Source organism: Furipterus horrens, unplaced genomic scaffold (assembly GCF_987537825.1).
Source record: "Furipterus horrens unplaced genomic scaffold, mFurHor1.1.pri manual_scaffold_7, whole genome shotgun sequence".
NCBI classification, from domain to species: domain Eukaryota; kingdom Metazoa; phylum Chordata; class Mammalia; order Chiroptera; family Furipteridae; genus Furipterus; species Furipterus horrens.
Window position 1 is genome coordinate 105,409,882 of NW_028327177.1, and position 25,778 is coordinate 105,435,659.

General features: G+C 39.2%; 1 protein-coding gene across 3 annotated transcripts in view; it reads right to left on the minus strand.

Moving 5' to 3' along the window:
• Positions 1-25,778, minus strand: part of RAF1 (Raf-1 proto-oncogene, serine/threonine kinase) — a 78,709-nt gene that overhangs the window by 21,148 nt on the left and 31,783 nt on the right. For all 3 annotated transcript variants that reach the window (XM_090284196.1, XM_090284193.1, XM_090284194.1), the window contains one exon: positions 6,491-6,723. In XM_090284196.1, the coding sequence (XP_090140322.1) occupies positions 6,491-6,697 (207 nt within the window). In that variant the 5' untranslated portion in view covers positions 6,698-6,723. The remainder of the gene's footprint in view (positions 1-6,490; positions 6,724-25,778) is intronic.

Genomic DNA, 25,778 nt, shown 5'->3' on the forward strand with positions numbered 1-25,778 from the left:
TTTATTTTTAAAGCTGATAAAGTTAACAAAAAGTAAGGCAAGTAGAGTCAGTATGGCCATTAAGGAGAACAGAATATCAATGTGCAGTGTTTGTGAACTGCCTAGAGCAGTGGTTCTCAACCTTCCTAATGCTGCGAACCTTTAATATAGTTCCTCATGTTGTGGTGACCCCCAACCATAAAATTAATTTTGTTGCTACTTCATAACTGTAATTTTGCCAGTTATGAATCATAATGTAAATATCTGATATGCAGGATGTTATTTTCATTGTTACAAACTGAACATAATTAAAGCATAGTGATTAATCACAAAAACAATATGTAATTATATATGTGTTTTCCGATGGTCTTAGGCGACCCCTGTGAAAGGGTCGTTCGACCCCAAAAGGGGTTGCGACCCACAGGTTGAGAACCGCTGGCCTAGAGTAAAGCTCCCCCACTGGGTGAAAGTGTGACAGTGGCTAATCCAGTCCCTTCCCAGAGAGAGGTGTGTACTTTGTGTCTATTTTCAACATTTTAAAACACTCATTTAAAATGTTCTATAAGAAGGTTATTTTAAAGGCTTCTTGCCCTGGCCAGTATGGCTGAGTTGGTTGGAGCATCATTCTGTAACCGAAAGGTTGTGGGTTCGATCCCCAGTCCAAGGGCATACAGTAGGTAGGGACCAGATTGATGTTTCTCTTTCACATTGATGTTTGTTTCTCTCCCTTCCTCTCTCTCTAAAAATCAATGAAAAAATGTCCTCAGGTGTGGATAAATAAATAAATAAAAATTTTACAGGTTACTTGAGGCAGTGATACTTTTAAAAAGATCACATTAGCTTCCAGCTTTTCAGAAACAAGTACACTGAAATACAATAAGCTGAACTATGAAGAGAGCAACGAGGAGGACAACAAGGAGTAATAAATACCCATTAATTTTATCATGACCTGCATCAAGTACTGTGCAGCAGTGCTTTGAACACTGTAGAGTGATACCTGTATTATATTATTAATACTCATTAACAGTAACAGACTCTAAGAGCTAGACAGTTCTTTAAATATCCTCTAATCTAGTGGATTTCTCAACTGTGGCTGCTACAGGAATCATAGGGGGCTTGCTAAATACAGATTCCCAGCCTCTCCCCTCCAACACATCCCAGGTATGCCCCTTCAGTTCATCTTGAATGAAGCCCAGGAATCTCTAGTTTATCCTGCTTTGTCAGCTGATTTTAGTTGTAAGCAGATGTCCGCAGCTGTGGTCCACTCATCCAACAATGATAATAAGCAGTTAGTCAGAGAGTTATATGTTTACAAAACAAATGAAAAGAAAAATTTTAAATATAAGCAACTACTAATTATTGCTTCTAAAATTAACTTAAATCAGATATACATTCTCTGTGCCATTCTCCTCTCTACAACTCCCCATATGTACATGTTGAAGTCAGTTAAATCTGACTAATTCCTGGAACCAATTAAGTATTGAGAGTTATTTTGGGTTCTAGCAGTGAAGCAACCTGGGGATGATGATGGTGCTGGTCAGCAAGCGACTCCTTTCTTTTTCAGTGCTCCCCTGACTCTGGGTACCTGGTGAAAGGAGCTGGTTCTTCCAGAGACAGATAGTTTCTCCTGTTTTTTTGACCAGAGATGGACTAACTTTGCCAGCTAGAACCTTCTCATGAGCTATAGTAGAAATCAAGTTTCCAAATCACTGGTTCCCAAGTACCAGCTGTGTTCAAATGAAGACTGCCAAGGTCTACACAGATGTAGGAAAAAAAAAATCAAATAATCATAGCTATCATTTTACTTGTGAATTAGCCACTGTATTCAGCATGAGCCTCATTTCATAAAGACCAGGAAACAGAAGCTCAAAATATTGTGTAACCTGTCTAAATGACAGAGCTAATAAAAGGAAATACAGGATTTTACATTTGGGCCCGCTGGGGACTTCTGGACAAGATGGCAGCACAGTTAGACAGGGCTTGCCTCTTCGCACCACCACATCAAAATTACAATTAAACTATAGAACCACCATCACTCAGAACCATCAAAAATTGAGTTGAATGGAAGTCTGACAACTATGGAATTAAAGAAACCATATCCACCCAGACTGGTAGGAGGGGCGCAAACACAGTAAGAGCTGGTCCCTTGCCCACATGTGGTAGATAAAAATTTGAAAGGGATATCTTGGGAGCGAGGAGTCCCAGCCCCACACCAGGCCTCCCAGCCCAGGGTTCCAGTGCCAGGAAGGTACGTCCCCACAACTTCTGGCTGCAAAAACCAGCAGGGACTGAGTGGGTGGAATAAACTGCTGGAGCCCCAAGCAGTTCCTCTTAAAGAACCCAAACATGGACTCACCCACTCAGACTTACTTCCTCTGAGCTCCAGCACCAGGGTAGCAGCTTGAAAGGTACCAGTGGCATAAAGGGAGGAACTGAAGTGTCTGGCAACAAGGTAAGCAAAGGCATCATCCCTTTTCTAAACCCTCCTCCCACAGAGCTGGCAAGGTGGTGCCATATCTGAGATTCCATCAACCTGGCTAACTCTGTATGACCCACTCAGGAGATCCCCAGACTCCACTCCACCCAACTTATGGGCCCACCCAAAATGCTTTTCCATATGAATGGCTGGTCTTGGTTCACACTTCACTCTTCCTAAATACTATCGAATAAGGAACAGCTGGCCTCAGTGAGCCCCAGGCCCATCACTAGCAGCAGCCATCTTAGATTCATAGCTTGGCTTCACCTGGGAATCTCCAAGCCCAGCACAAGTAGCAGCCATCTCTGATTGCTTTATAGCTTAGGCAGGGTGGCCCAGGCAAAACAGAGGCGGGGGTGACATTGGCCTGCATCACCCAGGAAACCCTAGGGCCAGTGTATGCAATGGACAGCTACAGACCATGTCAGAGCACCACCACCCTGCCACCACGCAGATGATCCTCCACGGAGGGCAGAGGTTGGTGGTCAGGGATCACAGCCAGTCCTTGCAGCTGACTGGCCTGGGTAAATCCCTCCCACTGATCTGCCAACAGCACCCAAGGCTCAACTACAAGAGGAGGTTGTACTCAGCCCACACAGAGGGCTCACCTCAAGTTCCCAGCTTGGGTGATAGGGGAGGCTACAGAACACCTACTACATTAGGCTACACTACCGAGACAGAGTCAAAGCAGCTCTACCTAATACATAGAAATAAACACAGGGAGGCTGCCAAAACAAGGAGACAAAGAAACACGGCCCAAATGAAAAAACAGATCAAAACTCCAGAAAAAGAGCTAAATGAAATGGAGATAAACAATCTATCAGATAGAGAGTTCTAAACACTGGTTATAAGGATGCTCAACGAATTCAGTGAGGACCTCAACAGTATAAAAAAGACCCAGGCAGAAATGATGGATACACTAATTGAAATAAAGAACAATTCACAGGGAAACAGCAGTAGAGTGGATGAAGCCAAGAATCAAGTCAATGAGCTGGAATATAAGCAAGTAAAAAGCAACCAATCAAAACAATGAGAAGAAAAAATAATCCAAAAAAATAAGGATAGTATAAGCAGCCTCTGGGACAGCTTCAAGAGGTCCAACATTCACATCATCAGGGGTGCCAGAAGGAAAAGAGAAAAGAGCAACAAATTGGAAATCTATTTGAAAACATAACAAAAGAAAACTTCCCTAATTTGGTGAAGGAAATAGATATGCAAGTCCAGGAAGCACAGAGAGCCCCAAACAAAATGGATTCAAAGAGGCCCACTCCAAGATACATCATACATAAAATGCCAAAGGTTAAAGATAAAGAGAGAATCTTAAAGGCATCAAGAGAAAAGAAGGTAGTTACCCACAGGGGAGTTTTTATAAGACTATCAACTGATTTCTTAAAAGAAACTCTACAGTCTAGAAGGGACTGGCAAGACATAGTCAAAGTGATGAAAAGCAGAGACCTACAGCCAAGACTGCTATCATACCCAGCAAAGCTATCATTTAGAATGGAAGGGCAGATAAAGAGCTTCCTAGACAAGAAAAAACTAAAGGAGTTCATCATCACCAAACCGTTATTATATGAAATGTTAAAGGGACTTATTTAAGAAAAAGATCAAAATTGTGAATAATAAAATGGCAAAAAAAACCATATCTATCAACAACTAAATTTTAAAAACAAACTAAGCAAACAAGAACAGGGACAGAATCATGGATACAGAGAGCATTTTGATGATTGCCAGATGGGACGGGCTGGCGGGGGGAAGTGGTGAAGAGCTGAGGGGATTAAGTACAAATAGGTAGTTACGGAATAGCCATGGGGATGTACAGTACAGTACAGGAAATGGAGTAGCCAAAGAAATTATATGCATGGCCCAAGGACATGAACAATGGTAGGGGGATTGCCTGAGGTGTGGTGGGACTGGGTGGCGGGTGGGTAAATGGGGGAAAATCAGGACAACTGTAATAGCAAAATCAGTAAAATGTAATTTAAAAAAGTAAAAAAAATAAAATAAATGATTTTGGGCTTGTCTGAAAGGTTCGTATACTCAATCATTACACCAAACTAAGTTTCCCAGTCTCGCAGGCACACTGATAGCAGATGGGGACAGAGAAGACATCGCAGTGAAGCCCAGAAGCAGCAACAGATGATCTTCCTCTTCTCTTCGCATTCACATTCCCCACCTGGGTTCTCCAATTAAGATTAGAATATTGAAATAGTGGGTAAAAATTACTTTGCAAATGAAAGACCACTGTTGAAATATAAGGAGATTATTACTATTTATTTTGCCAGTCATTAAACTTTCATTTTTAGGAAAGGAAGCAAAAATAAATTTACTCAAACTTCAAATGCCTTTTGAGTTTTGCCTTCAGTTCAAATGTACCTAAATACAATACAGTACTATAACTGGACAGAGAAGGAAAACTGATTCCAAAAAACCTCCGCTGCCTTGCGGCATACCTCTTCAGGGGAAAGGCTAAGGGAGTAAACCCCGACAGAAAATCTGGAGCCGGAGTCCCTAAGGCGGTTTGACGTTGTAGTCAACACCGGCAACTCCTGCGGCGCACCTGAAGCCAAGCTGTATTGACTCCGTCTTTCCCTTGGATCCTTCAGCTGCGAAGAGAGGGGGGGTCTGCTGCATGGGCAACAGCAGATCCTCCATATCACCCTGCCCAGGCTCTGTAGCTTCAGCTTCACTGGAGAGGACACTCCAGCGTCATCGCAAGATGTCGATTCAACACGGGAGGAGACATATACTGTGTCACTCCCGAGTTGGACTGCACAGCCATTCTCGGCGGTGCAGATAGACTCTTAAGAAGCTACACCATCGTCTCTCAAGACGGACGGCTGTCGACGACGACTATAACTGGGAGGCTCCTTAGGTTCACAAAAGAAGTATAAAGACATTTATTAGTAAACTGGGAAGAGTGAAACTGTTAGAACAAACTGAAAACTATGGACTGAACCCCCCAATCTTAGAACCCTGCCTCCCCTGAGCACAAAGAGTAAACATGATGCATTGACTTTACACAAAGAATGGAAGCTGAGCAAGGAGGAGGTGTGGAAGTTTGAACTAAGGTTTTCTCAAATGTCCCACCAGCAAAATTAGCACTTCATTTTTCTATTTCAACCAAGAAGGTTTCCCCCCAGGACAGTAGGAAGCCTTTTTGAGCAGTAATTTATTTTTCAAATATTTTATTTACTTACCTTTAGAGAGAGGGAAAGGAAGGGAGAAAGAGAGGGGGAGAAACATCAGTCAGTTGCCTCCCACACGCCCCCAGCTGGGGACCTGGCCCACAATTCAGGCATGTACCCTGACCAGGAATTGAACCAGCGACCTTTCAGCTTACGGGACAATACCCAACCCACTGAGCCACAATATCAGGGCACTAATTTTTTTTTAAGTTGGGGGTTTGTATCAGAAAACTGAGTGGCAGCATCCTGCCATGACACCAATTTAATCTGTCATTAGTACTATAAAAATAAGCTCTGCAGAAATGAGTGGCTTGTGCCAGTGCCCTGGAAAAGATGATTCTCCAGTTTCTAAGTTACTTTCAGCTTTGCCTGGGAGCCATGAACTTTAACAAAATAATTTTTCTAGGTAATTTTATTTTCTTCTAAATATTTGATTATAATATCCAAAAAGATTTAAGTTAACATTTTGCTCTAATATTCAGAAGAACATAATTTTTAATAATTAATAACTTTTTAGAATTAGTTAGAAAGGTCTAAAAGAGCTTTTCAAAAGAAAGTCTTTGAAATATCCCCCATAAGAATGTACCATTTGTTTGGATGAAGTGCAGAAAAGGAGACATACCAGGTAAGAGTAATAATAGAAGAAAGGCCAAGGGTTAGGAAAAAATAGGGGGTATGGAAAGAACACAGCCATATAAAGTAATAAAACCTTCAACTGAAAAGCCAATTAATAAAGACTTTAAGTGACAGTGAAGATTTTGCCTGTTTATAAGTTGGGGAACATGATACATAATGTTTCCTAAAGGTAGATAGACAACTATATTTTTTGAGAGGAATGTTCACGTACCACCGTCCTTTGCTTGTTTGGCAAGAAAACACGAATAGTATTGCTTGTCTTAGATGAGTCCGTAAGTTTGCCATCATCTGACGCTCTGCGCTGATAGCCAAACTGCTGGACTATTGTGGGGGAAATGCAGCTGGGGCCATCAAACACTGCATCTTTGAGTCCAAAACCATTGCTGATCGTCTTCCAGGCCCCCTGTATGTGCTCCATTGATGCAGCTTACACAAGACTTAAACCTGGTTTAAAAAGAAAAAGAAAAAGAAAAAGAATTCTAAAACACAGGCAATTAACTCAACAACACAATATACAAATTGTGAAAATAGTGGTATGTGGGCTTTTTTTTAGCACTTAATTTTACTTCTTTATTTTTACTTTATTGTGGTAATAACACAACATGAGATAGTCTTGACAATTTTTTTAAATGTACAGTACAATATTGTTGATTATAAGTAGTGGTGTACAAATCTCCAGATCTTATTCATCTTGCTTAAGAAAAACTTTCTGCCCTTTAATTAGTAACTCTCCATTTCCCCTCCCCCCAGCCCTTGGCAGCAACCACTCCACTCTCTGATCCCATATATTTGACTATTCTAAAGCATTCTTATAAGTGATATCTTCTGCTTAAATAAGTTAATCAGAAAACTTCCATATTAGTATAGTTCTATAAAATATTTCATAGACGACTAAAAAAATAGCAAAGCGAGGACTAAAGATCAAAAGATTCATCAAGGGTTATACCACCATTTAAAAGTCAACCTGGAACATAAGCCCAGGTCTCCTGACTTTTAGTCTAATACTTTTACAATTACATTAATCTTCTTCAGTTATAGTATATTAAGTGTGAGCAACTACACTTGAGTATGAGGAACACATTAGGACTATGAGAAATTATTTCTAAAGTGTAAGCCCTAATTTTCTGCCATCAAGAAAGGAAAAGGAAGTAGTACTTCCAGGATGTATAAGACACTTTAATATAAATTACCTCACTTAATTTATATAAAAACCCCAAAGATTTTAAATCCCTTTCTCTAGCCACCCTTTATTTGTTTAAACAGATAAGGTATAGAAGAGTCATGCTACTTGTTCAAGAACACCAAGGTGACAGGTAAAATAACCAGATTCTATATCTGTTTAAATTTAAAGTCCATGAACTTCCCATCATTATATTCAGAGTTCAGTGTTAGTGCAGAAACAGAGCTCATAAACAAAAGCCAACAGAGACAGTCACTTAAACAAAAATAACCAAATGCTTTAATCGGGCAACAAGAAAACTTCAATGGAAGTCCACAGACAGTCACAAAATGACAGCAAGTCAGATGCTCTGCAGCAAGGACACACATGGCCTTGACACTGGCAGGGAGTCAGCAACACGCAGAAATGGGATGCTTGTTTCCTCCTTTAGAAAGCAGTGAGGCTGACAGAGTCCCATCCTTTTCAAGCCTTCCTCCTTCAGAAACTTGTTTTGTCTTTATTATTAAAAGTAGCTATCACTTATAGGTACCTACCATTATGACAGTATATCCTGCATACATCCCACCTAATCTTTAATAAGAGTGATACTCTAGGCAAGAATTACATCCCCATTTCACAACTGAGAATATTCTCACAGCTTTAAGTGGCAGAGCTGGGATTCAAAACTGGCAGCTCTGATTCCAGAGCCCTTACCTTCTCATATGTAGCACTGACACTTGAAATCATTTCGTCAGACCTTAAATGGACTAGAGTTAAAGACCATTTAATTCAAACCTCTTTTTTTCAACTAGAAGTTTTTGTCTAAAGACCAGCTATGTTCTAAAAGCTTTTTCTCACTTCACATGCCTAAATCAAGAGGAGATGATAGATATTAACTACTATTCTTAGCTGACAGTTGAGAAAACCAAAGAGGTTTACAGATTTACTCAAAATCACAACATGGTATTACTCTCACACAGGCTTAGCAAAACATTTTTGGAGGATATGGTAATAACTATTAAAATTTTGAAGTGTTCCTAAAGATTGATCTAGTAATTCAATTCTACTCTAGGAATTTATCCTACAGCAGTAAAAGGAAATGTATAAAGATATATGTGCAAGCGTTGTTCAGAGCTTTGAAAATGAAAAAGAGACCAAACACCTAACAATAGAGAATTAAACAAAACATTAATATCCATATAATAAATGAAGTACATTTATATGTGCACAGATATAAAAGGCCATCCAAGGCAAACAAAAATTTAAAAATATAGTTTGAGCCTTTTTATATTAATCTAGAAAGAGGAAGGAAATCATAAAGAGGTGAGAAATCTAGAATATTAACAGTGATTATTTCAGCAGAATTGTGAGGAATTTTTACTTTTTAAACATTATCTATTTACTTCTTGTTTTTTATATTTTACTATTACATTATAAACTTCTACCTGCCTATTTTATTTCTGCAAGGGGGAAGCGTGGGACAAGAACCCACAGCCTTCAGTGGCAGGGCCATGGCGTACTGTCTCCACCTCTGGTATTTAAACCTGAGCCCCAACATACTCCTAACTCTATCCTTCGGTTACCCTGAGGTTGTATTTTCAGGGGCACCTACAGCTCCTATTTTCCCTACATCCTTTCCCACCCAACTAATGAGGAAGAAATAAAGGAGTTTACAGTCAGAGGGGTGGGGGTATTCATTTGAGCTTTTCACTATTCTGAAATGATGTGGCTCCTATGACTTGTAGATATAAAACAGCCAGATCAATTTTTTTAAATATTTTGTTTATTTATCTTTGGAGAGAGGGGAAGAGAGGGAGAAAGAAGGAGAAAAACATTGATGTGAGAGAGAAACATCAATTGATTGCCTCTTGCACTGCCCCATCCAAGGACTGGGCCCACAACCCAGGCATGTACCCTGAACAGGAATCAAACCAACCATCTTCACTTTTCCAGATGAAGCACAACCAATTGAGCCACACTACTCGGGGCTAGTGCAACTCATCCTGTCCCTCCCATTTAAGACTCAGAATAAAAGCTAAACTCCTTTCTGAATGTGCCAAGCTTCACACCTCAGGACTTTTGAACTTATTTATTCCCTTCACCTGAAGGTTAAAACCTCCAAAAATAAGCAAGTTGGCCTTTTCTCATCCTTAAGGTCTTCACCTAAAGATCTGTTTAGAGACACTTTCCCTAGCCACCCTAGCCATAAGAGGCCACTCCCCTCTCCCCATCAAATAATCCTGTCTTACTTTCTTCCTGACACTCAGTACTATGTTAGATTGTTACAGGTTTGGACACCACCCCACCACTCCTTCGGCTTCTGGGGGGCAACACTCTGCTGCTCTTGGTCACTGCTGGATTCTTAGTCCTAAATTACAGTACCTAAACATGGAGGCACACAAACATTTATTAAATGAATTAAGTTAGGAACCAGAATAATGCTAGAAAAATTGTTTGTTTTTTTATAGAAAAGACCTTTCAAGAGCTAGTATATATGAATTAAATCTCCATCTGGTAATACACATTTTCTTTAAAAAGAACTACAATTAAGCAAAAGACAAACTATAATAAATTGTATTCTGTATTTAATAGTAGGGGAAGACTGTATTATACAGGGTGGAGCAAAAGTAGGTTTACAATTATTCGTATGGAATATAATACAATAATTAATAATAATACAAGACTAAACACTGTTCCACATACTCACAACTGTAAACCTACTTTTGCCCCACCCTGTATAACCTGTCAGCTAAAGAACCCACTTACGAAACTTACATGTAGCGTAAGTCCAAGAACACAGTTATTTTATGATGAAGTTTAAATCTTGTAGACACTTTATAAAAAAATAACAGCATTGTTACTTAGTAGAGAATATACTACAATAACTTTTATTTAAAAGTGACTAAGTAAAAGCAAACCTGCTTTAATTCTCCAATTTTAGATCATTTTTTACTTTTCTATACTATATCAAGACCATTTACACACTAAGCAACAGCTAAGCCAGTGCTTCCCAAACTTTCTTGCATCACTCATACAAAGTAACACTTGTTAAGGAGCGCTAACCCAGCAGACAAGCCCAGTAAGGCCAAGGGCCCTCCAGTTGCTCCAGGGCTGATGGGTACACCCTCTAACCTGTTCATCATAATGTAACAAGATGGAATTAGTATACACACGGACAGAGTTCATTGGTAGGACTAATAAAAATATTTTAAGACTAGATGTATCTTTTAAAAAGTGATTATTCAAGTGCAGGAAGATATTTTGTGTGCATAAATGCCTTTGGAGAAATTGATACCAGCTCTCTTTGGGATTCTACCCTTTAGAATTATATCAATAGCTTTCAAACTTAATAGTGATCCACACTAAAAAATACATTTTAATAATGTGTGTATCTAAATCAAAGATTTCTCAGAATAGTACTTACCTGTCCTTTGTGAAATACGTTTTGCTCTTAATTTTTAAAGAAAGCTGGTTGTGACTTAACAAAACGATTTCCTGACAGTAATGGGTCATACCGGACACTTTGGGGGAAAGTACTTACTTATACTCTAGGAAAGACATTTGAGTGTTTTAAGTCTCCTCCCTGAAGAAGCTGGCTATCTAGCATAGGAAGCTCTATGCTAGGCTATAGTCCTTAACCTATGAGAAAGGGTACACATCTAAAAGCAAGACATATTTTCTAAAAACCATACAGCAGCAACGCTCAATCTTCAATGGAAACATTTAGAAACCTCATTGATACTACTCTCAAATGTAAACACAGATGTAACAAATTTAAATCTAGCTTCTGGTATTGTGACCTCTCCCTCTGATCTGTTGATTAAGTGCTCAAAAAACATATATACACCCACACAGACACACCCTAGACACATACTACAATATACACTCTAGAATACAAATCAGCTCCTGAATTTGAAATGGATTTCACAGTTCCAAAGAAGTTGCAAAACAAATGCATTCTCTTCTGAATGGAGAAATTCACTATGTTGGAAGATATCCATCTTTTTAAAAAAGACATATGTATCCCCCTATAAAGAATTGCTATTCCTAATACACAAAGAACAATAGTAATTAGATGAAATATGACACAGAAAAAAACACAGGGAATTAAATTCACAGAATAGAAACACAAAGGCAATAAACATACATGTGTCTATATATTAGAGAGAGGAAATTTTAAAAATACGTAAAGTACTGACTGGTGTGGCTCCGGTGGGTTGTGTCATCCTGTAAGCCAAGAGGTCACTGGTTCGATTCCCCATCAGGGCACATGCCTGGGTTTGTAGCCTGGGTCCCCAGTTGGGAGTGTGCGAGAGGCAGCTAATCAATGTTTCTCTCCCTTCCTATCTTCCTCCCTTCCCCTCTCTCTAAACTAAATAATTTTTTTTAAATATAAAAATAAAAATAAAGTACTATTTTTAATATCAGATTTATAAAATTTAAAAGACTGAAAACATCCTTGATAAGCATTTGAGGAAATCTACCTCTCATTATACTTGCTGGTAATAGTATAAACTTCAATGGTCAATCTAATCATGTCTATTAATTATTTAAAATTTTAAATTTACTTACCATCCTGGGTGGTGGGGAGAGGTGAGGGAATGGGGAGACCTGAACCCAGGACTGCAAAAACACACAGGAATGTTTACTGCAACTTTATTTGTAATACCAATAAACCAATAAACTGTAAACTACTTCAGAGTCAAAGCTGTGGAACTAGACTAGAAACAATTCAAAGCAAGACTGGTTTACAAAAACAACCCCTCCTAGGAAAGGATGCTGCTCCAACACACTGGCTAATGGCCTAATTTAAAGAATATTTACCTAGACTCTTTTGTCTAGAAAGAAGTATTATCTAAAGTTATGAAAAACCCTACTCTGTTTTGCCTGGGCAAACTTTTTATCTTTTTTTTTTTTTTTTAAGGGAGGGGGAGGGAGAGAGAGAGAGAGAGAAACATTAACTGGTTGCCTTCAGCATGCACGCCAACAGGAGACTGAACCTGCAACCTAGGTATCTAGTGCCCCAACCAGGAATCGAACCTGCAACCTTATGGTTTACGGGAAGACACGCCAACCAACTGAGTCATCCCAGTCAGGGCATGAGAAAACTTTTTTTTTTTCTCGTCAAAATAAGACTTTATTGGGCCGCCCCGCCCGGTCCCCCACGCGGCCCGCGACCACGACCCTCGCGTGCTCGGTTGGCCTGTCCTCCCACCGGGGCCCAGGACCGCGCACTCTGCTCACCACCTCCCGAGGCAATGGCTGCAGAGGAGACGCCCCATCCCGAATGTGGCCCGGGGCGACGACTTTTGCTACTGTTGCACCGCCGAGGACGGCAGCAGCGCGACTAGCAAACATCTTAAAAAGAAAACTTTTAAACTTTAAATAGGGAGTATTTTACACTTTTATTTTTAAATAGAAAAACTGTTGGGTATCATTGCTAAAATTACTTTGCATAATGTAAGAATGGGGCCAAGGTCATCTATCTGTCACTGATACATTTAAAAATACTTTAAAGGACCACATATGTTGGATGGTATCAAAGGTAAGCCAAACATCAAAGTATTCAACCCTTACATAAAAGTATGTTGTTTAAAGGAGGATTGTTAAATACACCATTTGAAGATAACTTTGGTTATACAAAATCCAATTATGAAAGTCCAATGATTAAAAAGAAACTTTTTTAGATGACTCTGTTCACATATACAAAATAGTGGCTTTATTATTGCAAAAATTCCCAGCCTTAAATACTTATTTGGTGAAACAGCCTGAGAATTTATATTCTACAGACTAAACATTTACCTTTCGCCAGAAGACAATGCAGCACATTCATAATTTTATTTATTGTGATAGCTAAATTTATAAATTATTTAGGAAGCTTACAATTTATTTAATATGAATTCTTCCAGCCTATTCTAGAATTCAGGTTCAACTGGTTCTAAGCTGCTTCTTTCTGTATTCCAAGACCCCTCCCTCCCCACAACAACAAAGAACACCTCAGAAATCAAAAGCTTAAGGTCCTAACTCTACTCTGCTTCCTCCACTTTGGCTACTCTTTCATGAATGAATTGCCACAATAGGCCTAACCCCAAAGTCAGTTTCTGGAAGACATCGGAATACAGATATTTTATGACAGAAAAAGAACTCATTAACTGTTAAATATCTTAGCTTTCTGTAATCACACCACTCTATATTTGTCAATCATGAGTTTATCTAAATTTCTCTGAATCCATTATATCTAGCCTACGTTATTTCTGAGGTTGATCAAAAACTCTGCCTTTTATTAGCTTCATGCTCCACTCTGCCATACTAGAGTTTGAAGATATGTTCGCTTTAGTCACGTAATTCCAGATTTTTATAGTCTAAACCAGTGGATCTCAACCTTTCAAATGCCGCGACCCTTTAATACAGTTCCTCATGTTGTGGTGACCCCCCCAACCATAAAATTATTTTTGTTGCTACTTCATAACTGTAATTTTGCTACTGTTATGAATCGTAATGTAAATATCTGATATGCAGGATGTATTTTCATTGTTACAAATTGAACATAATTAAAGCATAGTGATTAGTCACAAAAACAATATGTAATTATATATGTGTTTTCTGATGGTCTTAGGCGACCCTTGTGAAAGGTTGTTCAACCCCCAAAGGGGTCGCAACCCACAGGTTGAGCACCGCTGGTCTAAACTCTTTTTCAAAGCTTTGTCTTTATTATCACAGTTCACTTGTCATAATCGTACAAACTCATTTATTATCTATGTGTATATTCCTCTTTAGAAATGTAAGAGATATGTCCAATTTCTATATTAAGTTAAAAAAAGATGGTTTATAAATTCTAAATAATACTTAGTTCAGGGACAAGGTAAGTATAGTATTGTAGAAAGACACACAGCCCTGAATTATGCAGCAAGGGACTCAAAAAAGAGTCAAAGGCCAAGCCCCTGATTAATCTGATAGGCTTTATCTTGAGATCAATTTCAGTTGTTTTCTTTGAGCCCTTTTTGTGGTATAACTAAAATAGTAACCAATATGGTTTCAAAGACACAGTAGGTACAGCTTCTTCAGGGAAAAGACTTAAAACACTCAAATGTCTTTCCTAGAGTATAAGTAAGTACTTTCCCCCAAAGTGTCAGGTATGACCCTCATTACTGTCAGGAAATCGTTCTGTTAAGTCACAACCAGCTTTCTTTAAAAATTAAGAGCAAAACATATTTCACAAAGGACAGGTAAGTACTATTCTGAGAAATCTCTGATTTAGGTACACACACTATAAAATTATTTCTTAGTGTGGATCACTATTAAGTTTGAAAGCTATTGATATAATTCTAAAGGGTAGAATCCCAAAGAGAGCTGGTATCAATTTCTCCAAAGGCATTTATGCACACAAAATATCTTCCTGCACTTGAATAATCACTTTTTAAAAGATACATCTAGTCTTAAAATGTCTTTATTAGTCCTACCAATGAACTCTGTCCGTGTGTATGCTAATTCCACCTTGTTACATTTTTAAAATAATATTTCATGTAATTCTTCCAGTTTCATGTAGTTCATTATTATCTAGACTCAAAAAACAAAACAAAACAAAAAAAACAAAACAAACAAAAAAAAAAACCACCAAAAAAACTCAGTATATTAAGTTTTCATGCTTTGCCTTAGGTACTATTAGGCATTTTGTGACCTTATTTATCATTCAAATTTACTGTGAAATATCTACTTTAATGGATACACTGACCTACCCAAGACCATCCCCGAACTATAATTAGGTTACATATGACATTTTTAAGGTATGGAGGGTTACATACCCATGGTTCTTACACTATATAGTCCCATTAACTACATCATTTTGCCCTATGTTAAGTTCTAATATTATCTGTCTCTCAATATTAGCCCTTCCTCTACTTTCTCATTTACTACTTCTTAAAAGGATCTTGGTTGCTACAGGGTCTTCTGTTTCCTGCCTGCTGAGAGGATATTCTTTTCTGCTTTCAAATAAAATACCAAATGAGATGGTGGTGTTAACCCTATTTCAATGAACTTAACGTTGATTCCCTCCCCAATTTAAATCCTTCTCCAAAGTGTACACAACAAAGATTGTATTGATAGTACTCATTTAGTCTAGCAACTTTTCATCTTTTCTAGACTGTTTGAGAGATCCAGTTTTTCTAAGTAGGAAAACCTGAAAATGTATAAAGTGGGTTTCTGGAAGTCATTCTTTGAGTACAATTCTGTACACCTTTACTGAGGCTTTGGGTCCTCTCTGATGTTCTTCAGGTAAAGCACCTGAAATTCTCCCTCATAAAGCCTCCCTTCTTTGCTCCCTATTCATAAAGAATTTATTACTTTCCTCTTTTTCACCCCTGGCTGGTTTGGCTCAGTGGATTGAGTGTCGGCCTGCGAGCTAAGTGTCGCTGGTTCGATCTTCCAGTCAGGGCACATCAGAGAAGGAAAACTCTGACTCCAAAAAACCTCCGCTGCCTTGCGGCATACCTCTTCAGGGGAAAGGCTAAGGGAGTAAACCCCGACAGAAAATCCGGAGCCGGAGTCCCTAAGGCGGTTTGACGTTGTAGTCAACACCGGCAACTCCTGCGGCGCACCTGAAGCCAAGCTGTATTGACTCCGTCTTTCCCTTGGACCCTTCAGCTGCGAAGAGAGGGGGGGTCTGCTGCATGGGCAATAGCAGACCCTCCATATCACCCTGCCCAGGCTCTGTAGCTTCAGCTTCACTGGAGAGGACACTCCAGCGTCATCACAAGATGTCGATTCAACACGGGAGGAGACAGATACCGTGTCACTCCCGAGTCGGACTGCACAGCCATTCTCGGCGGTGCAGATAGACTCTTAAGAAGCTACACCATCGTCTCTCGAGACGGACGGCTGCCGACCGACTCTCCTCTTTTTTATATTTATATGTATATATATATATATATATATATATAATAACAGCACTTCCACCTGTACTGTAATTTATTTATTTACATGTCTGACTCCATACCTTCTGTAAGCTTCTTTGTTCTCCCAGAACTTAGCATGACATCTGACGTATAGGCATTACTCAACGAAGACTTCAAAACCAGTAAGATGGTAGTTGTAGAATTCACAATATATTAAATATTAAAATGTATGTAAATTATTAAGGAAAATAGATATTTTTAAGATGTAATATAAAATTATAACTACAAAGAAAAATAAATAAATAATAAAATTACAACCGCAAGCAGGCATCCATTTTAAAAACACAAATACTTAACAAAGACTGGCTATCAAAATAATAACAGTACTGGTTTGCTGTCTATTTTGACACCTGTCAACTCACTAGGCAATAAAATATATCCACCAAAAAAACAAAAATCTTAAAATTCTGTACAACTTAGCAGCAACAATAATGATAATACTGAGTTTTTTCCATTTCAGTATATACATAATAAGTTTGTTCTTTACATACAATAGCTCATTTAATGTTCCCAACAACTCTATGAGAAAAATTATTGTCTGATTTTGGATTAGGAAACTGAAGACCAAAAAGGTTAAATAAAATTGTCCAAGGTTACACAATTAAGACAGAGAACCAAGATTACTGACAGAATATAAAGGTCAAAGCAATCACAAGTTTTACCAGGGTTTTACCACACCATCATTCTTTATTCTTAAGGGCAATTAAGACCAGGGCATTTGTGAGGCAAACTGTTGCTCAGATAAGGTGCCAGGTTTCAGCCTCGTGGCTGCCTGCTCTTGCTTCCTGATAGCTGGCTTTTTCCTTCTACTGGTAACTTTAAACTTTTTCCTTTTATTTAAAATGATAAAATAAGAATTAAATTTGGGGACAAGGTTAAAGGGAAAAAATTACCCATAATCTCACTCATCCTAACACAACATTTTTTGGAATGCATCTTCTAATATTAGAAGCACAATATACGGATATCACTTCAAAATCTACCTCCACCTTTTATAAGCAGTGCGGCCTTTTGCTTAAATGCTTGATTTCCCTCAAGCCAATTTTCTCACTCGATCATTCATGCAATAAATATTATTGAGTGCCAGTTATGCACCAAACACTGTTCTAGATTCTTCAGTTACCTCAAGTCAAATAGAAACAAAGATTCCTGATTTCAGAAGAAGCCTATCTTCTAGTGGAGAGGTTTACAATAAAGTAAGTTATATAATACAATAGTGGGTGGTAAATGCTGGAGGAAGAGGCAAGTTGCAATTTATACAGTGAGGACAGAGTAGCCTCAGGAAGGAGGTAACAGCTGAGCTAAGACACGGAAGTCAGGGAATCTGACTTGCAGATATCTGGGACAACAGCCAGTAAATCCCCAGAGCAGGAGTGTCCTGTGTACAAGGAATACCAGAGAGATCATGGAGTTCCAGTGAACTGAGTGTTTAGTTGGGGGCAGGGAAGACAATCAGATAACATACTGCCTTGTAGGTAACTCTAAGGCCTTTGCCTTTTACTGAGTGAGACAAAAAGATACGGAAAGATTTTGAACAGAAGACACACAATCTGCCTTAAGTCTTAAAAGGATTGCTTCAGCTGCTATATTGAAAATAAACTACACAGACAACAGACATATAATTATGGCATTCAGAAGATGTCTGGGCTGAAGAACTAACTGTAAGAAAAGGGATAATACTTACCTCACTGAGTTGTTATGGAAACTGTTCAACAATGTTTGCAAGGCATTTAGCACTGTGCCTAACACACAGTAAATGACACTGTCATAACTTCTTACACAAGGACAACCAGCACAGGACATGAGGCGGGGTAGAAACTCAGCCATGTGCCCGGTCCCCGGACACCATCAGCCTGGAGGAAGGGCGCAGTCCTGCTGGCTGAGCGATGGACCTTTTGCTCTTTGGCAATGGTGCCTTTGGGGCTAGTTGTGGCCTTAATCCTTGCCCATATGTATGCACAATTGCATTCATAATCCAAATCCTGTGCTCCATTACTCTTCCAATTTCATTTTAAATATATGATAATTATTTGCCTAATCATACTCTGTTGTGTTGGATGTAATTTATTATTACCTATTTTTAAGTCACACATTTTTACATTTTTTCAAATGTTAAAATTTTTGAATTCACCTTATTTGTCCTAACAGAGAACCTGACATAATATACCTTCAGCAATACAGTCACTGTGCTTAACACAATGGATTTACTGGGTCAAAAGATAAGAATTATGTATGAGTGTTGTGACTTGTCCTGTTTTTAATATTTTAAAACTGAACTTAGGTGAATTTGTTTTTAATATAAGCTTGTTTTCTTAAAGCAATTGGTTATCTATTTTTTCTGATCTTTTTTGTGTGTGTTTGTCTTTTTTGGGGGGTGGGGAGGTAGGTTTACCCGGAAAAGGTAGGTTGTGCTGCTACCTTTTCTTCTTAGAAATAACAGTTTCCTAAAAGTTTAGAAAAGATAAAGATACAGATTGATTAAGGCAATACTAGTGGGTGTAACTTTTATAAGAATTTCACATCAGGTCAGTTTTCCATGAGCAGGTTAAATGTTAAGTGAGATTATTTTGTGGTTTTTATACTCTTTCAAAGAAAAGTGTAACTCGGCCCTGGCTCAGCTGTTAGAGCATTGTCCCAATACTTCAAGGTTAGGGTTCGATCTCTCAGTCAGGGCACATACAAGAATCAACCAATGAATGCATAAACAAGTGAAACAACAAATTGATGTATGTTTCTTTCTTTCTCTTTCTCTCTCTCTCTCCCCCCCACCACTACCGCCTTCTCCTTCTTCCTCCATCGCCATTTTTGTTTTTAATATAACTTAGAGCCTAGTTTCCAAGAGCTCTCTGAAATGCTTATAATAAGAAGGCTCAATACCTTTCATTCCTGGAAAAGGGTCAAATAGAAGGTCTCTAGACAAGGGTATACAGTTTAGAGCATGGGTGCCATTCTAAAACCTAACTGAATGCTTGGATGCAGAGACCAAGAGCCTCTTCCATAGCTGGGCAGCCAGGCTCAAAGAAACTGACAAGTTCCCCTACCTTAAAATGAGGCTCAAAGACAAGCCTAACCCAACCATTCGGATGCCAATCAGCTGTTTAATCCTATCCTTTTAAAAATAAGCAGACTGCCAAGGATCACTAGACATCTTAGGAGAGCCTCTAACATGGATGATAAAGACCAAAACCCAACTGGATGACTTGAGCTATCAGATTAACTGGAGTTATCAGAACAGAGCCTAGCACATCAAATTTTATTATGGAGGACCAGAAGATTCTATCAACTTATAGAGAAAAAAAATACAAAGAACCAGGAACCACAATGGCTTCAAATTTCTTAATACTGGAGTTAGAATGTAACAAAGCCTTCTCAATTCTGAAGGAAAGTTACCACCGACTTTGAATAATCAGCAAAACTATCAATGAAGGTAGGAGGATAGGTAGTATTTTCTGACATTCATAACTATAGAAATTTTACCCTTTATGATCTCTTTCTCAAGGAATTTGCTACATGAATAAGAGTAAATCAATAAAGAGAAAGACTAGGGATATAGAAACTAGGGAGGATCCAGTCAAGATGGCAGTGTACACAGACATGGCTCACCTCTGTGCACAACCACATCATAATTACAACTAAAATGTAGAATAACCATCACTGAGAACCACCAGAAATCAAGTTGAATGGAAGTCTGACAACTATGGAATTAAAGAAACAACACCCATCCAGACTGGTAGGAAGGACGCAGACATGGAACGGGCTGGTGTCTCACACACGTGTGGTGGATAAAAATTCAGGAGGGTTATCTTGGGAGTGAGGAGTCCCAGCCCCACACCAGGCCTCCCAGCCCCGAGATCCAGTGCCAGGACTCACCTACTCAGACTCACTCCCTCTGAGCTCCATTACCAGAGTAGCAGCTTGAACGGCACTGGTGGCATGAAGGGAGAAACTGAAGTGTGACAACAAGGTGAGCAGAAGCCATCATCCGTTTTCTAAACCCTCCCCCCAAACAGCTAGCCAGCTGGTGCCATATCTGAGACTCCATACACCTGGCTAACATTGACCTGCCTACAAGATCCCCAGAGACTCCGCCCCACCCAACTTATGGGCCCACCCAAAATGCTTTTTCATATGAATGGCTGCTCTTGGCTCATGCTTCACAACTTCCTAAATCCTCTGAAACAAGCAACAGCTGGCTCCAGTGAGCCCCAGGCCCCATAGTACCCGCAGACAGTTTAGATTCACAGCTAGGCTTCACCTGGGACTCTCCAAGCCCAGCACAAGTAGCAGCCATCTCAAGTTGCTTTATAGCTCAGGCAGGGTGGCCCAGGCAAAACACAGCTGGGAGCTGACCTTGGTTTGTACCACCCAGGAAACCCCAGGGCCAGTGCACTCAGTGGACAGCTATAGATTATGTTGGAGCACCACCACTCTGCCCCTGCACAGCTGACCCTTCACTGAGAGCAGAGGTTGTTGGTCAGTGGACACAGCCAGTGCTTGCAGCTGACTGGCCTGGCTAAATCCCTCCCATTGATCTGCCAACAGCAACCAAGGCTCAACTACAAGAGGAGGGTGTACTCAGCCCACAGAAAGGGTGCACCTCAAGTACCCAGCTTGGGTGATAGGAGAGGCCACTGGACCCTACAGGATACCTACTACATTAGGCCACACTACCAAGACACAGTGTCAAAGCAACTATACCCAATACACAGAAACAAAACACAGGGAGGCTGCCAAATTGAGGAGGCAAAGAAATATGGCCCATATGAAAGAACAGAACGAAACCCTAGAAAAAGAACTAAACAAAATGAAAATAGCCAACCTATCAGATGCAGAGTTCAAAACACTGGTGATAAGAATGCTCAGAGAACTCAGAGTAGAGCAAAAAAATAAAGGAAGAAATGAAGGTTACACAAAGTGAAATAAAGAAAAATCTACAGGGAACTAACAGTGGTGGGAAGGAAGCCCAGATTTAAATCAATGATTTGGAACAATAGGAAGACATTAACATTCACCTGGAACAGAAAGAAGAAACAAGAATTAAAAAAAAAAAAAAATGAGAAGATTAGGAACCTCTGGGAGAACTTTAAATGTACCGACATCCGAATCACAGGGATGCCAGAGAAGAGGAAGAGCAAGAAATTGAAAACTTATTTGAAAAAATAATGAAAGAAAACTTCCCTAATTTTGTGAAAGAAATAGATACACAAGTTCAGGAAGCACAGAGAGTCCCACACAAGTTGGACCCAAAGAGGACCACACCAAGACATATCATCCTTAAAATGTCAAAGGTTAAAAGATCAAGAGAGAATCTTAAAAGCAGCAAGAGAAAATCAGAGAGTTACCGATAAAGGGGTGCCTACAAGACTATCAGCAGATATCTCAAAAGAAACTGCAGGCGAGGAGGGACTGGCAATAAGTATTCAATGTGATGAAAAGCAAGGACCTACAACCAAGATTACTCTATCCAGCAAAGCTATCATTTAGAATGGAAGGGCAGATGAAGTGCTTCCCAGACAAGGTAAAGCTAAAGAAGTTCATCATCACCAAGCCATTATTATATGAAATGTTAAAGGGACTTACTTAAGAAAAAGATGAAAACTGTAACAGTAAAATGACAATAAACTCACAATTATCAACAACTGAATCTAAAAAACAAAAACAAAGCAAACCACCACAACAGGAACAGAATCATAGGTATGGGGATCATTTGAAGGGTTATCAGCTGGGAGGGGGGAAGGGAAGAAAGAGGGAAATGGTGCAGGGATTAATAAGCATAATTGTTAGGAATAAAATAGACAGGGGATGTTAAGAATTGTATAGGAAAGAGTGAAGCCAAAGGAGTTGTACGCATGACCCATGAACATGAACTGAGGGGGTTGGGATTGTTGGAGGGAAGGGCAGTAGTGGGCAGAGGGGAGCAAAGAGAAAAAAAAGATTGGGACTACTGTAGCAATATAATCAATAAAATATACTTAAAAAAAAAAGAATAGTACAGGAAAAGGTGAAGCCAAAGGACTTACATGCACGTCCCATGAACATCAACTAAGGGGTGGGGGTTTTGATGGAGGGAAGGGCAGTACAAGGTCAAGGGGGGCAAAGAGAAAAAATATTGGGACAACTGCAACAGCATAGTCAATCAAATATACCTTAAAAATAAATAAATGAAACTATGGCATTGATACAGAAAAGAAATGAACAACTGAAATCCCCTGGAGGCAAAGGGAGGAAAATCCTTGAATGAATGACAAATGCTCATCAGGGACAAAAAACCCCTAATTACATGACTCTTTCTTGCAACCTCAAACTACCACCAACAATACTCACCTACATAATGGCTTTTTCTTGGGGGGGGGGGGGGCTGGCGAAAAGGGAAGGAAGAAAAGAAACGCTCACATTTAAAAAGTTTAAGGTGATCCTATACTACCACCAACCTCCACATTAAGTATGCTATTCCTTGAAGAGGGGGTAGGAAGACCTGCACTGGGTCTCGAGATATTCTAGATGGCTGAACAACATGAATAAAACAGTCTAGCAGCATGGGGTTTCCCAAAGCATGGGAAATCATTAAAAAATGATTTCAGGGTATTTGTGAACAAGACATATAATAACATTGAATCAATCAGATAAAGATTATAATAAGAAAAATGTCTGTTTGGTATCTTTATTACTCTTCAATACTTTCTAATCTCCCTTTTTAATAATTTAAAAAAAAAACAGGTTTCAAACTCAAAACCACTGACAGATCCAACAGAGTGTAAGTCTTCAGATAGTTTTTGAAAAATGGGATGATAAGGGGACACTGATGGAGTTGAAACAAAGGTACTGGTGCAGCACTATAAGAGACTGGGTGAACCAATGGGATGCTCGCTGCTACCCCAACATTATAGAGCCCCAAATAAGTATGTTCTCTCTATCCAAGTAAGTTGAGGAATCTGACCAGGAACCCCTTATGGTGATGGTTAGAAATATTAATCAAGGCCAGTGTCTTCTCACCTACCCACAGACAGGAAACCAAGGCCATATGCACATACGTGGGTAAAATGGCCAGGGGGAGAAGAAACTTTTCTGGGACTCCATAATACAGGAGCCCAATGCAGTGTAAAATCAACCTTTTGCCCTGACCAGTGTGGCTCGGTTGGTTGAGCACTGTCTGGCAAAGTGAAAGATAGCTGTAGCTCTCTTAACACTTTTGGGCCACTCATTTATAATTTTGGAAGTGTCTGCTTATGGCAAAAGTTCATGAGCACCTCCCAGTGGCAATCGTTGGGATTCTGGATAAGAAATTCCAAGATGCTGCCAACTACGTATACTCACTCTTTGAAGGAGAATTATTAGCCTACTTGGATACTAAGACTGTCTAAATGCCTGAAGGACATAAAATAATCAGGAAACATGAGGTACCCATAATGTCTTGGGTGATGCTGAAGAAACACTCTAATGAGGAAGGCAGTGCCCAGAAGAGTTCCATAATAAAATGGAAATAGTTTACACAGGAGCATACTGCCTAGGGAATGTAAGGTGGCAGCCACCATACCCATGAGTAAGTAGCTTCTTTTTCTCCAGAACTGACTTTGGAGCAGCTACCTGAAGAGCTGCTGGAACCACCTACCTACCACATGGACAGTGCCTGATGAACAGCTTTCAACAACAAAGAGCTTCTTGGTTCATGAATGGCAGTTCCAAGATGAACAAACAATATCACAAACTCACACTCCTCTTTTGAGAACTTCCTCCCCTCACCATAGGAATAAGCCCCAAGCAGTGGTGTTAATATGTCTATATTCATGATCCTACCCTCTAGGCCCCACCAGAATGGAATGAAGCAAGAATCCAAGCTCAGCAGCTTGATTTGAAATTAAGAGGCTAGACCAGATGGGTCCTATGAACTGAGAACATGTAAACTCAGGAGCTGAAAAGAGAATGTGGGTCCATGTATATGTCCAAAGCAGTAAAAGCAAGTTTGCTGTTAAGATGGCAATGTTCTCCAAACTGATCTATAGTTGCAACACAAACCCTATCGGAATAGGCTTCTTTGCTGGCTTATCTGTAGAAACTGACAAGTTGACTCTAAAATTCATATGTAAACTTAAAGGGTTCAGGATAGCCAAAACAATATTGAAAAAGAACAAAGTTGGAGGGAGGACTCATACTTCCCAATTTCAAGACTGTGGTACTGGCAGGACACACATACAAATTAATGGAACAGAACTGAGAAGGGTGCCTAACAATGGTCCCAGCACAAGTGGTGCTCACACAACTGGACATCCACAGGCAAAAGAGTAAAACTGAAACCCCACTTCACAGCATGTACAAAAATTAACCCAATGAATCAAGCCCTTTTTGTAAGAGCTAAAAAAAAACAAAAAAAAAAAAACAAAACAAATGAATAAATAAATCATCATGATCTTTAATTTGGCAGTGGCTTTGCATCTTATTTATTGATTTATTTATAAAGAAAGAGGAGAAAGTAGGGAGAAAGAGGGAGAGAAACATCAACGTGGGAGAGAAACATCAATCGGTTGCCTCTCGCACACACTGCACCCAGGAACCTAACCGCGAGCCCCAGCATGTGCCCTGACCAGAATCAAACCAGCGACCCTTCACTTTGCAGAACCACACCCAACCACTGAGCTGCACTGATCAGGGCTGGCAGTGGCTTTTTAATAATACCAGCACAAGCAATGAAAGAAACAGATAAATCGAACTTTGTCAAAATCAAAACTTTTATATTTCAAAGGACACACCATCAAGAAAGTAAAAAGTCAACCTACATAATGGGAAAAAATGTTTGCAAACCATATTTAAGGAAATTCTGTCTAGAACTACAAGTATTCTCTATAATATAGAACTCTTAGAACTTAGTCATAAAAAAAGACAATCCAATTTAAAAATAGGCAAAGGATTTGAACAAACATTTTTCTAAAGAATATATAGAAACAGCCAATAATAACATGAAAAGGTGCTCAATATCACTAACCATTAGGGAAATGAAAATCAAAACCACAATGAGATACCACTTCACATCCATTAGGATGACTGTTAATAAAAAAATTAAAAAAGAAAAAAAAGACTGCTAGTTAGAATGTGGAAAAACTGGAACTTTTGTGCATTGCTGGTGAGAATGTAAAATGGTGCAGCCTCTACGAAAGCCAGTATTGCAGGTAATTCCTCAAAACATTCAAAGTAAAACTGCTACACAATCCAGCAAGTTCACTTCTGGGTATAGATTCCTCAAAATACTAAAGCAGTTACTCAGAGAAATATTTTCATACTCATGTTCTTAGGAACATTATTCACAATAAAAAAGGTGTGAAAAACTCAAGGGTCCAATAACCACGAATTGATAACAAAATGTGCTATACACATACAAAGGAATATTATTTATCCTA